The 18,608-nt window shown below is 36.2% G+C and overlaps 2 protein-coding genes across 6 annotated transcripts in view; one reads left to right on the top strand and one right to left on the bottom strand.

The window, feature by feature from the left end:
• The window catches only part of LOC113540096 (cytochrome c oxidase assembly factor 1 homolog), an 88,958-nt gene that overhangs the window by 32,677 nt on the left and 37,673 nt on the right, over window positions 1–18,608 (top strand). For all 5 annotated transcript variants that reach the window (XM_053233112.1, XM_053233110.1, XM_053233111.1 and 2 more), the window contains one exon: window positions 5,060–5,119. In XM_053233112.1, the coding sequence (XP_053089087.1) occupies window positions 5,060–5,119 (60 nt within the window). The remainder of the gene's footprint in view (window positions 1–5,059; window positions 5,120–18,608) is intronic.
• Window positions 8,179–16,796, bottom strand: rgs18 (regulator of G protein signaling 18). Its single transcript, XM_026935838.3, has 5 exons — window positions 16,520–16,796; window positions 14,503–14,625; window positions 14,346–14,407; window positions 13,731–13,897; window positions 8,179–10,340 (listed from the first exon to the last, which is right to left on the bottom strand). The coding sequence occupies exons 1-5, from the start codon at window positions 16,639–16,641 to the stop codon at window positions 10,095–10,097; spliced, it is 720 nt and encodes a 239-aa protein (XP_026791639.2). The 5' UTR covers window positions 16,642–16,796; the 3' UTR covers window positions 8,179–10,094.

Raw genomic sequence — 18,608 nt, 5'->3', positions numbered from 1 at the left:
CACTTTCTGTCATTCACCTGCTTCTTAACATAGATTTAAACAGTGCAAATTTCCTTACTGAAAAAAAAAAAAGCATTAGCATGATTCATTTGGTAGGACAGCTTACATATCAAGGCCTGGGTTTTATAAAGTTCTCTATTAAATTCATTATTAAACCTTATAATATTAAGGTCATTTGCGTTTCTTGCAATATGCATGAATTAAATTTATATTAAATTTGACCCATGCATTTATCACATGATTCATCTGATTCATATGATTCACACGATTCACATTAGCAATGACTCTGTTAGCATTTCACTCTGTTTCAGGTAGAAGCTTATCATACTAGACTTATATGCATTGCTTGCAATATGCATGAATTAAATTGTATTAAATGATGCATGCATTTCATCACATGATTCACATTAGCATTAAATTATACATTTATACATTTGACTCTGTTTCAGATAGAACTTTATAATACTTAGGTCATCATATGCCACATGCATTTCTTGCAAGATCTATAAATAAACCTTTTTTTAACTGATGCATGCATTTCATTGCATGATTCACATGATTCGCATCAGTGATTCATATGATTCGCATGATTCACATTAGCGTTGACTTTAACTCTGTTTCACCTAGAACCTAGAATCATCCTAAACTCACAAGATGTCATATACATTTCTTGCAAAATTCATGAATTACATTATATTAAATGATTCACATCAGAGATTCACATCAGAGATTCACATGATTCACATGATTCACATGATTCACATTTCCATAAACATATGCATTTAACTCTGTTTCATATAGAACCTTGCAACCCTAAAGTGACAATATGTCATGCATTTCTTGCTGTATGCACAGTATACGTACATTTCATCACATGATTCACATTAACGATTCACATGATTCACATGATTCTGCTGACTAAGTGTTGACTAAGCCACTTTTATAACATTAGCATAGCAGTGGTGGAATAATGCACATACGTAGCCAGCTATTGATCAACATTGACCTTTAATTATCAACACTAATTACATTACTATTTTGTTACTAAATAATATAAGACAATAAACTATGTACTATAGCCAAAAAAAAAAACAAAAAAAACCCCTAAATGTTGTGTTTACAGTGAAATATGACAGAAATATCACATCAAAACATGATATAGGTGATATATGATATGTATTACAATACAGGTTTACTAAAGAACTGCCAGATTCATGATAATTTTATGTCATTTTTACATAAATAAATGAAATAAAAACTGAAAAGGAGGAACAACCTTAAAAATCTGTTAATAACTTTAATATTTGACCATTTTAAAGCTTCAGTGCAACATTTTAACAGCTGCTTGTAAAGTTTATTTTTCACTTATATATAAAAAAATTATAAAAAAAAAAAAGATACCATGATACTGTAATATCTCCAAAAAGTGTAGTGACATAATTTAACACAATATTGATATTACACTGTATCATCATATTGCCCAGCCCTAATCCTAATAACATATGATTGTGTAATATTTTGATTATTTGTGATTACGTCAAATAATCCCAATCAGATTATGTCTATTTTTTGAATCATAAAGTAATCATTAATAATTATAACAGGCCTCAGTATGTAAATGATGAATAAGTTCCTGCTTCTGAACCTTTTACATGAATATTTTAGGAATACTAGTCAATTATAGTTTATTAAGTAAGGAAGAAATCACTTGGGGAGCATGCTGTTCTAGGAAAATAATCAATAGTGGGTGGTGAGATGCAGCCCAGAGCAAAGTAGACTGACTGTTTCCACCCTGAAGTTGATTAACTTCCAATAACAACCTCTCCTGAAACATTTTATTCATCTTCTAACACAGCAATTTACCATTAATTACAATTTTTAATGTTTTTTTATCCATTTATAGTTACATTTAATGCTGTGGTTACATTTAAAGTCAGTTCCTGTTTATTCTTAAGTTATAGTAGCTATAAACAGTTGTTCCCTTGCCAGACTCACTTTTATTTGTTTGTTTGTTTGTTTGTTTGCTTGAAGTTATCAAGACAAAACCAGACAAAGAAACAAACGAGCAAACAAACAAACAAAAAAGCACAGCAACCAAGAAACCATAAAAGCGTAAACTCTGAAGACTTTCCAGCAGTGGAAAACGTACTGACTGCTACAAAGTGCTGACACTGGAGACTCCTTCCATAAATATTATCTGTTTATTATTAGACTTCGATTATGTGGAGCGTCTGCTGCTTAGTCCCGGTAAATGACTTGTTTCTATAGAAACGATAACGTTTTAGACGTATTAGAACAAGCGCATTGATATAAACCTGTGATTCGAATTCCAGCCTGCGCTACTATAAGCTAGTTTATTAAATAGCTTCTGACCAATCAGATTTGAGAATTCAACAGCAAAGTCGTACGATTACTGAAAAAGTGCTGATTATCTTAATTTTCTCTTTTTTTTTGCTGTAGTTTGCAAACATTGTCTTGTGCATTTTAGCCTTCTCCTCATTCGTAGTCCCTGACGCCTGATTTTATTATTATTATTATTGTTATTTTTTATTTTTTTCCCGAGAATCTTGTGTATATGACATCAGCCAGAAAGCTCTGCTGATTAACCGTATCTCAGCAGGCTTCCTGGCCATGTAAATGTCTGCAGGCAATGGAAAATACGAGGACGGCCGTGATTTGCATGCATAATCTTCCGCACATGGCTCTGCGAATTTGATTTCCAAAAGAGGTGGTGGGGACGTGCTCAGAGCCGAGCAGGTCACACTTTCTCACTCCTTCTCGCTCTCCCCACAACCTTGAGTACCAAACACTTCCTTACAAATGCCGAATGCCTCGCTCCAACTGTCTGGGGCTTGGCCACTTCAAGCATGGCGTGTCCCTATGCACGGCCAACACTTGCATACGAGTCTGATAGCTCTGACGTAAGCAAAATGGCGGAATTGTACGCGCGTGAACTGGTTTTCAATTCGTTTCATACGTCGCGATTGAAAAGGAGTCGTGATTGGCGAGGGGATTGTGTTCTCGCCGCCTCCTCAACCTTGTTGCAGGCTTATTTGGTTAGGAATTTGTTTACACCTCCTGTGTGTGTGTGTGAGTGAATGTGTCAAACATCACTTATGATCAGTCACTCATTTAAAAAAAAACAAATCGGAGGATCCTTGTAAACTTTTATGGAATTGTAAAACGTACTCATGATTTATTCTCACAGCAGATGACTTTTCACTCAAACATTAGATGGAGCTGTGGTTCCTCTTTCAGCTTCCTTTCCACATACAGCTTTATTTCCTGTCGAGCCGGCAGCCAGCAATAACACAACCTTTATTTCTCTAGCCTTGAATTTTTAATCGAGCATGGCCTGAGTCAGAGTGCCAAAATTTCTGGTCGGCGTGATTCAAATTAAATTTTTATTTATTTCTTTTTTCATTTCCCCTCACCGCCTTTCATCCCCATGTCAAAATCAGAGTCCCACACCTGTCTTAAGCACACTCTCATTGCCTGCCCTTCATGACTGTGATGTGTGTATTACCCATTCCCTGCAAGTGACCATTTGCAGAAGACGAGTTTTGAAGCAGGGAGTCCTGTTTTTTTTTTTTTTTTTTTTTTGTCAGCAGTGTCATTGAAATTGTGTACACTCCATTTCCCTTGAATTGTGTTCAGTTTAAACTACAAAAACTTGTAAACTAGCAAGCAAAAGAGCGCAACGAATTCATCTTGCCAACAGAGTGTTGAATAGGTAGCTAATTTGGTGTTGTGATAACTAGCTGGCTTGCTAACTAGCTAGCATAGTAACGAGGTAGCAAAATAACGTAATGAAGATACCATGTGCAGTACTGGCTAATTAATTAGCTTATTGGCTAGCTAAGTAGATGTTGTGTTAACTAGCTGGCTTACTAATAAGATAATGGTAATGGCACATGGTATCTTCATTACTTTATTTTGCTACCTCATTAGTATGCTAGCTAGTTAGCAAGCCAGCTAATTATCATGCAAATTAATTCACTGACTCTCTTTGTACATGATATCCAACACAACTTTATTATACTTTATTTTGCTAGCTAGTTAGCAACAACACAAAAGTTAATTAATTAGCTGAATCAATTAACTTTTGTGCTGTTGTTGTAACTAGCTAGCACACTAACCAGCTAACGATATAATGAATTTGTGCTAGATATCACTAACTAACTAGCTAGCAAAATAAATTTATGAAGTTGTGTTAGTTACATGAAGTTGTATTAGTATGTATAAAGAGAGTTGGCTAATTAATTTCCTTTGCTCTTTAGCAAAATAAAGAAATGAAGTAGTAATAATTATTATGTGTAAACATAGTTAGCTAATTGACTTTTGTTAACTAGCTAGCAAAATAAAGTAATAATGTCGTGTTAATATAATGTATAGGCAAAGTCAGCTAATTAATTAGCTTGGTAAGTAGTTACTGTACTAACCAGTAATGAATTTAAATTAATTTTCATTCTATAATTAATTAATTAATTACTTGTGAACCAGCTAGCTAATTTGATGTGGTAACTAGCTGGCTTGCAAACTAGCAAAAAAAGGTAATTGTGTTCGATATGACTAACAAGCCATGACAAAATAAAGTAATAACCTTGAGTTAGATATCATGTATAGATGAAGTTGGCTAATTAAATAGCTTGTTAACTAGCTAGCTAAATTGATGTCTCAACTATCAATTAGCTTGTGAACCAACTAGCATACTAACTAGCTAGCAGATAAAGTAATGAAGTTGTGTTAGGTATAATGTATAGATAGAGTTGGCTTATGAATTACCTTCTTAACTAACTAGCATGTTATCTAGCTAGCCAAATAAAGTAAGGAATTTGTGTTAGATATCTTGCATAGACCCAGTATAGACCCTGTTGCTGATTATTTTCCTATAACAGCATGCCCCCAAGTATTTTATTCCTTATTCAGTATATATTACGTGATATTCAGATCCATATGAGGATTTTTCAAACAGCTGAAAACTGAATTTGTCTCAGTTTTTCATTCATTAATCATCTTGAGTAACTCAGTAACTCAGTATGTGCTTTATTCTGGTTAGGGTTGCGGTGGAAGGGGAAGGAAGACGTACACACTGGATGGGACTTCAGTGCATCACAGGGTATTACACACACACACACACACACACATTCATACCTATTTCTCATTTCAAATAATGCAAACCTAATATTAGCTTTTGATAAATGATTAAACCAATTCTTGATTGCTCTTCTTTATTCTGTTCTCTGTGTTCGTGTGATATGACAGGAATAATTATTAGGATGCCATTTGTAACATAACCATAGCATTTCTGTAGAATTGGTCACTCTGGATAATTTTATCGAAAGATGAAACAATACTGTATTTTGGTTTGTTAAGAAATCCTAACATCGTAAAAGGCTATAGCAGAAGTCAGAACAGACGAAGGCAACACGTAGCACGGATAATCCATAATCATAAACCGGCTGAGAATCGAAAACCAGGAAGTACAAGCGGTAAGAGATTTACAGCAACAAAAGCACTATAAGACTTTACAGACACAACAGACAAAATAATCACGAAGTAACACGAAACAGCTGAACACAGTCAGGTAACAAGAAAATATTGGAATGTGGGTGGAGACAGGATCAGAACAGACAAATGTTTGAGAGACTGAACAGTTATTTGTTTTAACTGGGGCAATGTTATAAGCTAAAGTGTTAGTTTCTCAGGGTGTTATCTTTAGTCAAATATTTGCACACCTCCTCTGTGATAAAACTCCGGCTCAGGATGTTTGCCTGACACATCACTGGATCATTGGATTGGATCATGAATTTATTTATTTATATAGTGCTAGATGTTGCATGATATTGTGGCATGTTTGAATATAATATAATATAATATAATATAATATAATATAGTGCGTCTCAATACCAAGGTCATTATAACAGGCTAATTAATCAGCTTGCTGTGTCGTGCTCTTTTGATCGGCTTTATTTTCTTTTCCCTTCTGGCCTTCCAAGATGGAACACAGATAAAACGATGTGACCTGGTTTAATTCAGAGAAATCCGGATGAGAGAGTTTTATCATTAAAGAGACAGGCAAGTATTATTTCAGACGTCACTCTGAGAAACAAACACTGCCCAAATTACGCTAGTTTGTCAACCTCTAACCTTATTGTATTTGTTTGTTAAATGCTAAGTCAAAGGCCTCGGTAGGCCGCTCCGCATTCCTGATGAAACTCTCTTTCATTTAGTGTTGTAAAAAAAAAAAAGCAATAAGTTCCCTGACAAAAAGAAATATGCAATTTCTTGCGAGGTGACCTTAATTGCACGATTTGAATACTTCGACCTGTTGAGGAATATCAATAACCGTTCCGAACCATAAACAATCTTACCCTGTCAAAGCTTAACGGCTTTCCGTCCCAATATTTTAGAAATAATGAAATTTTTGTTGGTAATGGAGTCCATAAAATAGTTTTACACGTATCATTTGTCTGTAGCATTAATATTTTACTCAAGCCTGCTTCACTCATGAAATATAGATTTCCTCTGTGCTTTAATGCCCTTTTTTTTGAGACGAAGTAATACCTGGGTGTGATAGATTTACCTACTAACGCTGCGCTTGTTATTCCGGCCCTGATTCCGTATTGAGCCAACAAGAGAGCTTATGCATTCTGCACGCTTTTATGTGCATACATAATTGATATTTGCTGAGAGTCCTTTCTGTGTGGAGAGATTGAGTTGTGCTTCAGGATGTGATGGAAGCCTGATAGGAGTTCTGATGATCCAGAAAGTTCTGTAGGAACTGTTTGTAGTCCAGTGATTAAGATTACCTGGTCCATGGTTCTGTAGTTATGACTGGAAAGTGGTGAGTTCAAAAGGCTGGACATTTAGCGTGATAATGAACTTGTTTTACACACATTATATATATATATATATATATATATATATATATATATATATATATATATATATATATATAAAACAAGTAAATCCTGAATATAAAGTTATAACTCTATGAATTATAATTATGAAGTTATATAATTTATAATTAATATAAGTTATGATTATAATTATGAATTATAATTATGAAGTTATAACTCTATATGAATATATAAATATAAATTGTGACTATGTAAATGTAAATGTAAATCGGAATATATATAGTAGTAACTCTGATAACTCGGATATATTCAGATTTACATTTATATGTTTGGATTTACATTTATATATTCACAATTTACATTTATATATTCACAATTTATATATATTACAAATATATATATGAATAGGAGGTGCCTTCTTTGTTTTTCTTTCTTTCTTTTTCTTTTTTGCTATGTGATGCATTTACAGCATGAGTGACATCCTTAGTAACTGCCTGGTCAGGGTGACAGAGTTTAAATTAGGTTACTATTTTTGTTAATATTATGCCAACTAAATTCATTAGAACGGGTCTTATAAGCAGTAATTGTGCAAGAGTGTCGCGCATTAGGGTTTGTGCGACTATTAATTTGTCCTAGTCCACCAGCGAGTCAAAAAATGCAAAGAATGCATTTAATTTACATTTTATTTATTGTTAAAAGACAACGAAATTAACTGCGAAGGAGTTCCTTTGGGAGCAGGCAAGAGTGGGATTCTCGCTCACACCTCTCCACCACTCCATATCACAGTGTTAACTGTCCAATAAGGGCCAAACAGGAAATGATAATAATAATAATAATAATAATAATAATAATAGTGTAGTTTTGTGCAGTTGAATTGGCTTCATTTCGTACATTTTGCTGCTTTGTTTACCTTCTGTCTCACTATTTTACTGCCTATTAGTTGACTAACTGACTAGATGCAACTCATACCTTGGTGCAAATCTCTAGTTGAAACCAATTATGAACTGGAGAGATGAAGCTGAGGTTGAGGAACTGTCAGAGCCAGAATTCACACATCATGCTGACACTGCTGGCATTTATACCTCTGTTTTTTCCCCTCCAGTGTTTTCTAGTATTACTGGGGACGTAGTGTGACTTCATATTTATGTTTAAACCGGAATAAGGATATGGATATTTGGAGCACTGATCAGATCCAGATCCAGTTCCAGATCCATTGCGTTACACCAGTACTGTGTTAGCATAGCTGCAGTTCTGTGAATCACCTTCTATGTGATGTATAGTATATAATTGGAAAATATGACACAATGCACATGTAGCTTTTCATGTTAAAAGTCTTTATCAATCCATTAATTACAGTGCTTGTAAGGAAAGGACAATATTGTTATTTCTCATTCTTTCTCTTTCTCATTTCTTTACAATTCCTGAAATCAGTTCATTTTGAAACAGACTTTGTTCATGGATAATTTCAGTCAGAGATGAAATGTTTATTTTAATAACAATCGTCCCACCCGAAACCGTAGAATTTACGCCAATAAATATAAAAGAAATAAAACACATAGGGGCATGCTGTTATAGGAAATAATCAACAATGGTGTGGCGCAATGTGCGCCCCGTCATGAAGCGGAGCTCCATCAAGATCATGAATCGTTTATTGAGAAACGCTTTTATTATACAATGATTTATCACACAGGTTGTATATACAATTTACAAATTAAAGCTAAGATCGTAATCATGTAGATAGAAATAGATTAACATGAAACTCTCGGCAAAGGGAAAAGTTTTAGTCAATAAATAATTCATGGCTTGGATTAGTACTTGAATGTAAATAAGTCCTAATGTAAAATAAAAACAACAAAAACAATGCTAATATGTATATTAGGTGTTGAATAATACAATAGTATAGACAGGAAGGAAATGTGAGATAGTTTAGTCCTTAATATTTCTGCATTGTTTTGATAAAATCTTCTCATAGCTTCTCATAGCAAGAAGCTAAATTTCTGGGTCAGAGTTTAATACTTGCACTTGTGTAAACAGATATTTTATTTAAAAAAAAAAAAAAAAAAACAACTTCAATACTGATATGTATGAATCATCGTGAACACCCTGATTTTCCATAGTGACAGGAATTCTTGGGACAACAAGGGGCGGAGCTTAAGTTAAACGTAATCAGTGGCTACAATACTTTATCTGTGATGTGCGTGTGACTTTGGCTCCTGGTTTAAATTCTGCTGTAAGTAAAGAATAAAACACTCTGGGTGTGCAGTTATAGGAGAATAATCAACGACAGGGTGTTGTCACGTAGCTTGACGTGTTACTGTTGAGTTACTGTTACCTAGAAGCTGATTATTTTCCTACACCATCACGTCCCGAATTATATAGTTACATTAATGTTGCGAAACAAGTTATCACGCACGTTGTAGCAGCTATAAACAGACGTTCTCTCACCTCTCTCTTAAAATTAATAACACACACCTGCACACACACACATGCACACACACACACAAAAAAAAGCAGCTTGTCATGTTACTAAGAAACTGCAAACTCCTCCATCCTAAAGACTTTCCCATGACTGTTACAAAGCTCTGGCACTGGAGACTCCTTCCACAAATGAAATCCTTACAGAAAACCTTCCGATATCAATCGATAACTTTAACATTTGTTAACATTTTTAATCCATTTATTTTAGCCTTAGATTATGCAAATCATCGTTGATAGAAGTCCCTGCGAATGCGCTGTTACTATGGAAACGATAACGCATTAGAACAAGCGCATTAATATAAGCCTGGGATTTGCCTAGCAGCCGGCACTACTGTCAGAATTGCCGTTACGGAAAAACACCATCTGACCTTAAAACAATTAATTTAGCTCGCTAGTGAACTTGGATAGCTACACAATATAAGCTACTGCTAGAAACATAATGTTGACGTTGTCCAAGTTCAATATTTAGCTCGGTAACGTTAACACAGTCCTGTACGTAGCTGCCTGCCCACTATCTAACTTTACTGGCATATAAAACCAATATTTTATGCTAAGCGAATACACTGAAATGAAGCCATGTTGACGGTGATATCATTTGATCCAATCTGCGATCGTTGAAATTGGAATCTAAGCTCAACTCTTTTGCTGACCCAGGGAAAAAAATACTGTCCAACGCACATCTAGCAAGGCACTGAGTGTGAAAGATGCACAGCTACGACTGTAGAAACTATTATACTAACTGTCATTGAGGAGCTACAACCAGGCTGCTGCGTTATCTTCGCGGTCACTGAAGACAAAAGATCGAGACCTTCTCCTGGTCATGGCAGGAGGCGCTTTCCTCTTGGTCAGGCTCAGGTAGATGTCTGAGGTGAGGAAGCGTGGGTAGCAGTCCTTCTTCATCAAGGCGTAGATTTTGCTCTGCGCTGAATCGAAACATGACTGCGTCGGTTGTGCGATGTTCTTCTGTATGTCCAGCTTGGTTGAATGGTCGATGTTAATCTGTAACACATAATACATTAAACATTTTTTTTTTTTAAATGTGTTAAATATATCTTAGAGTGCTGTTGAATTCTGGTGTTGACCAAAGTACTTTCCTGGGCATCTATTCTTTGAAAAATGAATCCAGGCAATTCCAGTGTTCTGGATATGACTAGCATGGTAATAACTTAACATCACTAAGACGTGCATATCATGTCATGTCATGTGACCTTATGAAGAAAAATAAGATAGGAGGACAGATAACAATTAGTCATCATTAGATCTTGCAGTGACACAGATTTACGAACAATATTAGAGATAATCACGCTAACTACCAAACCCCAGTATGTCAGTTTGGACCATTTCCTTTTCTTATCACAGTGCTAGATGCAGTGTTAGCTGTATTGCATTGCATACACAAACTTCTTCATGCTTTGTTGGTGATGACTGAGCTGTTTTTGAATCTTTGTTAGCTTGCACCACAGCTAGTTGGATTATCTTGTTCAGGCACATTTTCTCACTTTTGCTAGGTGCAGCACTGTGACTCAAAGTGTTTTCTGAACTGCGTCTACTTCCCTATGTGACAATGTAGTCCATCTGCAGCTTAAACACCTTAAGGGTTAACCATAAACCTACTGTGTGTGTGTGTGTGTGTGTGAATTCAACACATCTTTCCTGTGCTTTATATGACGATGGTAACTTTGGACTTGGAGAAAACGAACGTATATGTTTTAATAATTTAATAGTTAGCCTCTGCTGTATTTTAAACCCACTTTAAAAAAATTGTTTGAAAACAAAAATTGTTAAAAAATTGTTTGAAAAAAAAAGGAAATGCTTGTTTTGTGGTAGTCTGGAAACAAGTTTTGAGCAAAATCTGTCTTTCCTGCCATTCATCTCAACACGCTTTAACAAATGTGCGGGTAATCCTAATGAATTCAATTTGTATTTAGACACCGTCACATGATTGCCAAAACAGAGAACCGCGCTTTCACGTGCTGTACAACGGACAACGGAGAACGTTTTAAAAAGAGCATTAATAACAAGAAATTTAGTCAACTGAATGAGTCAGCGATTATTTCCCCATCAAGCATTTGTGTGTGATTTTTTAACCTAGCCATTTTCTTCCTTTTCACGTTTGGCACGAATTGAAAAAGATAAAGTATTAATTCTGTTTGTGATACATGCAAATGTCCATCTGCAGTTCAGGGAAATCGGTAGCTTTCAGAACGGTATATAGCTCGAAAATTTGACCATGTGAATATATCGGATACTGTGACAGCCTCTTGCTTTGTCAGTCATTGTGTAGTAATGTGTAGTCTCTTGTAGTTCTGTGTTGTTTAATGTAGCACCATGGTCCTGGAGGAACGTTGTTTCAGTTCACTGTGTACTAACTAGCTGTATATGGTTGAAATGACAGTAGAAGCCACTTGACTTGATTTGACTTGACTTCATTTCTCCTATTTTGCCTATACTTCTGCGAAAGCGTCACATCATTAGCGTTACTCTGTATTCGTTTAATGACCAGACTGCTTTTCAGAGTAGACCGGATACTTTCAGAACATGACAAGTTCGTTTTGTCTCAGTAACGTCTGATTACTTGAATTTCAAAGTGTTTTGGTTTTTTTTTTTTCCTCAGGCTGTAAGAGTGTGGGTGGCTGAGTTGGGGGGGGGGGGGGGGGGGGGGGGGGGGATGGTTTGTTTGCAGGCCCAGCTGTGAAATGTTAGCAGGAAAACCACACGGTCACATCTCCACTTCGGTCTTGTGGCCACGCGGCCGTTTTTTTTTTTTTTTTTTCTTCAAACGCCACGCACTATAGACATAATGCTGTTGCAGAGGATTTTTATTTCAGCCTCACAGACATAAAAGTTCAGCCAAAAAACAAGTGAAACTAAGCCACTGGGCTCGCGCTGACGCTGGTTCTCAGTCATAGGGGCTTTTTCTCTGGAAGATTTAGAAGAACAGCTACTAAAGCAGAGACAAATACCTGAGAAACACTCACAGAGGGTTAAAATAGATTCTAGTAAATCAACTCACACGCTCAAGTGTATTTTATCTACACTGAAACTACGATGTTATTTTAAATCTATTTTCTGCCGGTTGTTTACGCATCTATTTTGTCTGTGTAGCTAAACATTTCACTCCTTTGTGTTATGTTTCATTATTATATATGTCTTTAGATGATAAACTTTAAGAAATTTGATTTCGCCTGCAGTACGTGATTTATGAATAGGAGATGAGATCGGCTGGTGACTCAAACGAATCAATACTTACTTAGTTTTTGATGCACGTAAAGTTTGAAAGAATCAAATCACTAAAGTAAAGAATCAGTTCATATGATCAGTTATTTACTAAGCCATTCCACGTGTTTTACAACTTCCAATAGCTAACCAAGCTAACCAAGTGGTGTTTTTTTTTTGTTGAATTCTCTATTCTGATTGGTCAGAAGTTGTTGAGTAATTTAATGTAATGTAATTTAAAACGGTCAGTAAGTTGTCCTCAATGGGAAAGTCTTTAGGACAGAGGACTTTGCTCCTGAAATGTGTTTTATTCCTCTTACAGCACAGCAATTTTTTACAACAATTACAATTTTGAAACTTTATTAACTTTATTAAAAATACTTTTTATCCGTTTATAGTTACATTGTTATGGAACGCTCCATGAAACAATCATCACTTATGTTCTAGCAGCTATAAACAGCTGTTCCCTCACCAGCCTCTCTTTTTTCTCTCTCTTAAAGTTACTGAAGCTTGCTATGTTACCAGGAAGCCGAGAATTTGCAATGTCTAGTCCTATAGACCATCTTATGTAGACTGTGGTAAAACACAGACTCTAGAAACTCCTTCCAAAAATGCTCACAAAAAATGTCACCATATCGCCAACTGCACTTATTTTTAATGCCTTTAGGTGGAGCATCTGCTGTCCAAGTCCCTGTGTTGGTTGTTAGTATAGAAATGTTGATGTATTAGAACAAGCTCATTAATATAAACCTGTGATTTGATTTTCAGCCAGAACTATTTTTGGAGCTGCTGTTCTAAAAAAAACGAATCACCATCTGACCAATCAGAATTGAGAATTCAACAGCGCTGTGGTATAAATGGTCTCCACCTCTGACAAGGAAGCTCTTTGTTGTAGGGTTCGTCATGGAACTTCTACTTTGTTCCAGAGTGTAGATCTTTTTTTTTTTTTCCCCACAATCACACTTTATTAGCGTTTCTGACAATTACAATCTGTAATTAGCTTTTCTACATTGGTAAAGTCAAATTTGCTGACATTTCCTGGACATTTTGTAGATCCTATACAACAAACAAAACAAGTGCATAGAAGCCCCACTTGAGAAAAGAGAAAAGTGTAAAGTGTTATACACCAGTCTGTGCTAATAAAGTCCTGAATAAGAGCTTTTGCTAGCGTACCTCTTTGGGCGCCGCGGCGTCAATAAATACTGCATACATTTGCTTGGCTTTGGATTGCAGATTGGCAGGGGACGCTGTGCTCTTGTAATCCTCACACGCTAACCAGAACTCGATGTTCTCCTCGCTGAACTCGGAGCGCAGGAACTGCGTGAAGGTCTCCACTCCATCTAAATCAGGAAAGGAGCACGTTATTTACGTTTGATCATTTGCTTTTACCGGAATTCAGCCCAAGATGGATCTGAGAAGATATTGGGAATTGAACTTGGCCACTACAACAGATCCTTCAGTGGTGTGATTCTTGTACAAACAACATTTGTACGCTTGAGTCACCCTACAATGCAGAAGTGAACCTTCTTGGTTTTGTGTGCTGGAGAGTTTATCAAGAAAGTTCTTCCTCATCATTGGACTACTTCAGTAAATGTTATACTTGTTTGTTGAGCGTAAAAGCTCAACTCTGTATCAAGCAATGCTGGGGTTGGTTTGAAATGTCAGGCTACGAGGAACATCTCTTGTTATTCTAATCAAGCTGACCCTTCAGTTCCCAACAGGATGTCTGCACACGTCACACGATCAGTGCTTCTTCATTGTTTAACATTAACATTAACACTATCTCACCTGGATGTGCCAGCAGATCTTCAAAGGAATCGCTCCATCTCAAAGCGACCTCAGGTGGAATGCTGCAAATCACAGATAAGGCGGCGTTTCTTATTTAATCAGGAAGTCCATGGTGGCAAATTTCAGCGTGTAGATATAATGTGTAAAAAGGACTTACTGAATGGTTTTACTTGGCGCCTTTTTCTCTGGGCTCACATTTTCATGCGATCCAGACCTGGTCATCAGAAGACTGAGTCTATACTTTTTGTCCTTGTCCTTATCTTTGTCCTTGTCCTTATTTCTGTATGAAAATGAGAAGTTATTAGTTCCATAAAGAAACCAGCACGTCTCAAAGTGGGGTCAAGGGACCGCAAGAACAGGCGCTTCTAGATTATTGTACTCGCTGCATTGCGTGTATTAAGATACAGGACAATGACATTGTCCTGACAATGACATGTCATGCCCCTACCATGATGTGTTTATGGATCTCGAGGATCGATTTTTTACATTTAAATAAATAAATAATTCATACAGTGACGAATTAATGTGAACGGAAGCATAGCAGATCCTTCAAACCACTGGCACGTTTTCTTTACAGGTGAGAGCATTGAATATTTTATTAAATCAACAAATCAAAACACTGAATTAAAAATGTCATCAAATAGATGATATCCCACACTCATTACAATCCCATGACCTTAATTTACTATCTTGTGGCTTCATTAACTAACTGTCGGCACATGAAATAAAAAAAAATTAATAAATAAAAAATAAAATTAGGGATGTGCTGGATCAAGTGCTATTTTATAAGCTACTGAATACGCTAGCTAACATTACACACAGTCACAGTCACACAGATGCGATTTTGAATAACGTAACATTGACTATGTTAGAATGACACAACAAAGACAGGGTTGTTTTAAAACAATTCTTTGCTGCTGTCTCACTGTCTTCTTTGGTATTCTTCTAGCGTCAATCACACCTTGTTCCACTTCCTTCAAACTTAGCTAAATGGAACAAACACCTTCCACATGGGGGACTTCTTCCACCACCTTAAGGGGAAAAGGTGGCTGCATTGTCACTCAAAAAGTGATGAGATATACATAATTTCAGAGACAACTAACCCTCATTTAGTTGTGGCCAAGCTTGTTGGCCCCCCAAGGCCCTCTCACAGAGCCGCCTATGACTCCATGATTTAAATAATTTTTGTTACAGTAGTAAAAAAAAATCATGACCCACCATTATTAAGGTTATTGTATTTGTTTTTTAGCTCTTAGGGCCTTTTTGAGAACTTGAATCGAATCTCAGTAAGTGAAAAACCAATAGCCTATAAATAATGTCAGCTTGAAGATTAAAAAGCTATTATATCACACACTTCAGTAATGAGCCTAATATATGAACAGTGTGATAGTTGAAGAAATCTGCATGACAGCAGATATACAGTTCCTTGGCAAGTTTTGAGAACCTCTGCACTAAACCATGCAGCATTTCCTTTACGTTGTACAACACCGAACCCTTAACTTATCCAAACAAACCTTTTGTTTCGAAGAGTGCAGAAATCTTATGTTCGATCAAGTTGAATATTTTAATCAGATTGAGGTTGGATGAGTCATTTGTAATGCGTGCAATGCTGACTTACGGAGTCACGATATAAGAGGTGCAATAAGGGGAAGTACTGATACACTTTGGTCAAGAACCATTTCTGTACTTCTTTAAAACAACTTTCAGAAGACCGAGTTGCAATTAAGAAAGAATGTAGAATCGTCTCATAAAGGTTTTACAGAATGTCTTTCTTTGTATCCTAAGCAAGAACCACTTGCCATGAAGCTCTTGTACTTTGGTAGTGATGATTTGTAACAGATCTATTTACAAACCATTATCCCTGATATCACAGATCCACTAGAGTCAAGCTGTAGAACTGGATAACGACAGTGTGTCCAAGTACACATCTCAATCACTTTTTGTTTACAGATCATTGCGGTTATGCATTGAGTAATCTGCAGGATATCTGGATTCAAGCTAAAGTGCTCTGATGAAAGAATTAAGCAATGCAAACACAGCCAATACGCCAACCTGTCGCCATCATAAAGTAATACCTGCGGAATTACAGCATCCTCATACACAGACTGCATATTACAACCCATCAACTGTTTCTTGAAAGATTTCAAGAGAATAATATTAATAAAAAAACTTACCTTGAGTGGCTGTCTTTCATTCTGGTAGCACGCCACACGGTCTCGCCGAGCATTTTGAAATACACTTCCTCCTTGGGGGCAGAGAAGTCGAATTGAGGAAACAGAAAGACAAAGGTCTCCATGCTTTTCCCCGTCTCACTCTCCCTCTCTGTCTCTCTCACTCATGAAGCTAGACAGCAGGACATCAATCTTATTTAACCGCAAATCCTCAAAGCACGGATTGGTATCTGGCAGGTCATTTCCCATACCTGTCGTTAACACTTCCTGTTCAATGGGAACTACCCCCGATGTTACGGTAACATGGTTGAGAAAGAATTTCCCATTTGAAGAGGAGTAAAGTGTCAGCGAAGGCACTTTGTAAAGAAATGGTGTAAAGAGATGATTGATGGAAGGAAAGTAAGCCAGTGATGGTGAACGGTGTAGATAGCATGGTAAAAAAAAAAGTCATTGTATTTAATAAAAAAATGGTGGAAAAAAAACTACACATATCTCAAATCTGGTCCAAATCTTGTCCGGCGTTCAAATTTTGCTTCAAAAGCAATGGAAAGCTTTGTCATGTTAATAGACACTTACGTCAAGTCACAGATAACGCCTGACATGACCTGACATGAACTCTGCATCATAAGACTGACATGACCGTGTCATAAAGGTCAGGACAATCTGTAAATGGTAATTATCATGATATCTGTTCAATGCCATGTTCAATGATGTGTACATTTTTTTCCTATAGTTCTACGTAGTAACTTCCCTATTGTGGGAACAAATACCTTTTCGGATTCCACATTTGACCTTTGGTTTTTTTTTAAGTGTATTTAGCAGTTGTTTTATGACACATGACATCTTACGCCATGACAAATGTCATGAAAGGTCTGTATGATGCTGCAACAAACAGCAACGATCGGCCAGTAAGGTAATTCCACAACCAACGCGTAGTTCAGTGAGAAATTACACAGTGAGGAATAAATCTTGAGGGTATGCTGTTATAGGCAAATAATAAATGACACAAAGCTACTGTTGACATGCTGCAATTACAATGTTGTAGTGTGTTATCATTTTTGTCAAAGTTGTAACATTTATAGTTTAACGTTAATAGTGTGTTTAATGTTGTGGAACGTCCACGAAACAAGTGAGTTCCTGTTATCACTTACGTTATAGCAGCTATAAACACCATATAAATCGTTCCCTCACCAGCCTCTCTTTTTTGTCTTTTGAAGTTAAAAATATCTACAAAAGACATAAAACTAGCCCCAAAAAATTGGAAAAGCGAGACTCATTTTTCTTTTTTTTTTTTCCTCAGCTTTTGCGTCACCGTGGTGCGCACGCATTTCTGATGTACGGACGTTATCCACTATCTTATCCGAATCTTTGCAATATATCTTAAAGTAGACTCCTTCCATAAATATTCAGTAGATGACTCTTCATAGAAAACATCACCATATCAACGATTATCCGTTTTTCTTTGTTATATAACATTTTTTTAATCCAATGTTTAGGCTTATATTGTATGGAGCATCTGCCATACAAGTGCTTTTAATGAGCTATTACTATAGAAGCGATAATTACATGGTATTGAGTACGAGCGCATCAATATTTTCATTACAGCCCAAACTACTACTATTACTACTACTACTACTACTACACACGGACACACACATGTATACAAAGTACACAAGAACGAGAGAAAGTGGAAGTACTTAGTCCAGTGCAAGTGCAAGAAAGACTCACAAAGTCCAGATACTTCAAAAAATTGTACTTATAATGGCGTTATTGAGTTCATTACTTAAATGTAGCATGTAGCAGAAATTCTTTTATTTATAAAAACAGGAATGAATTCATGCATAAAAGTACAAACCAATCAAATTGAATGAACACACAGATATTAATATTTATCATTTTGCATTAGTGGCTAAACCTGAACTCAGACTTTCTGTACTTTTCTGGATTTCTGAGCAGAACTATTGAAAGCCACATTCAGATCAAACCCCCTGCAGAGTCCAAAGAACATTTCTTTAATCGTTTTTATTCAGTTTAGTTACAGGTCTTCTGTGAGAAGTGAGGCTGCTTTTAGAAGGTGTTCACTGACAAACCT

This window comes from Pangasianodon hypophthalmus, chromosome 4 (genome assembly GCF_027358585.1).
Source record: "Pangasianodon hypophthalmus isolate fPanHyp1 chromosome 4, fPanHyp1.pri, whole genome shotgun sequence".
NCBI classification, from domain to species: Eukaryota; Metazoa; Chordata; class Actinopteri; order Siluriformes; family Pangasiidae; genus Pangasianodon; species Pangasianodon hypophthalmus.
Note: the sequence above shows the minus strand (reverse complement) of the source record. Positions and strands in the feature narration are given on the sequence as shown.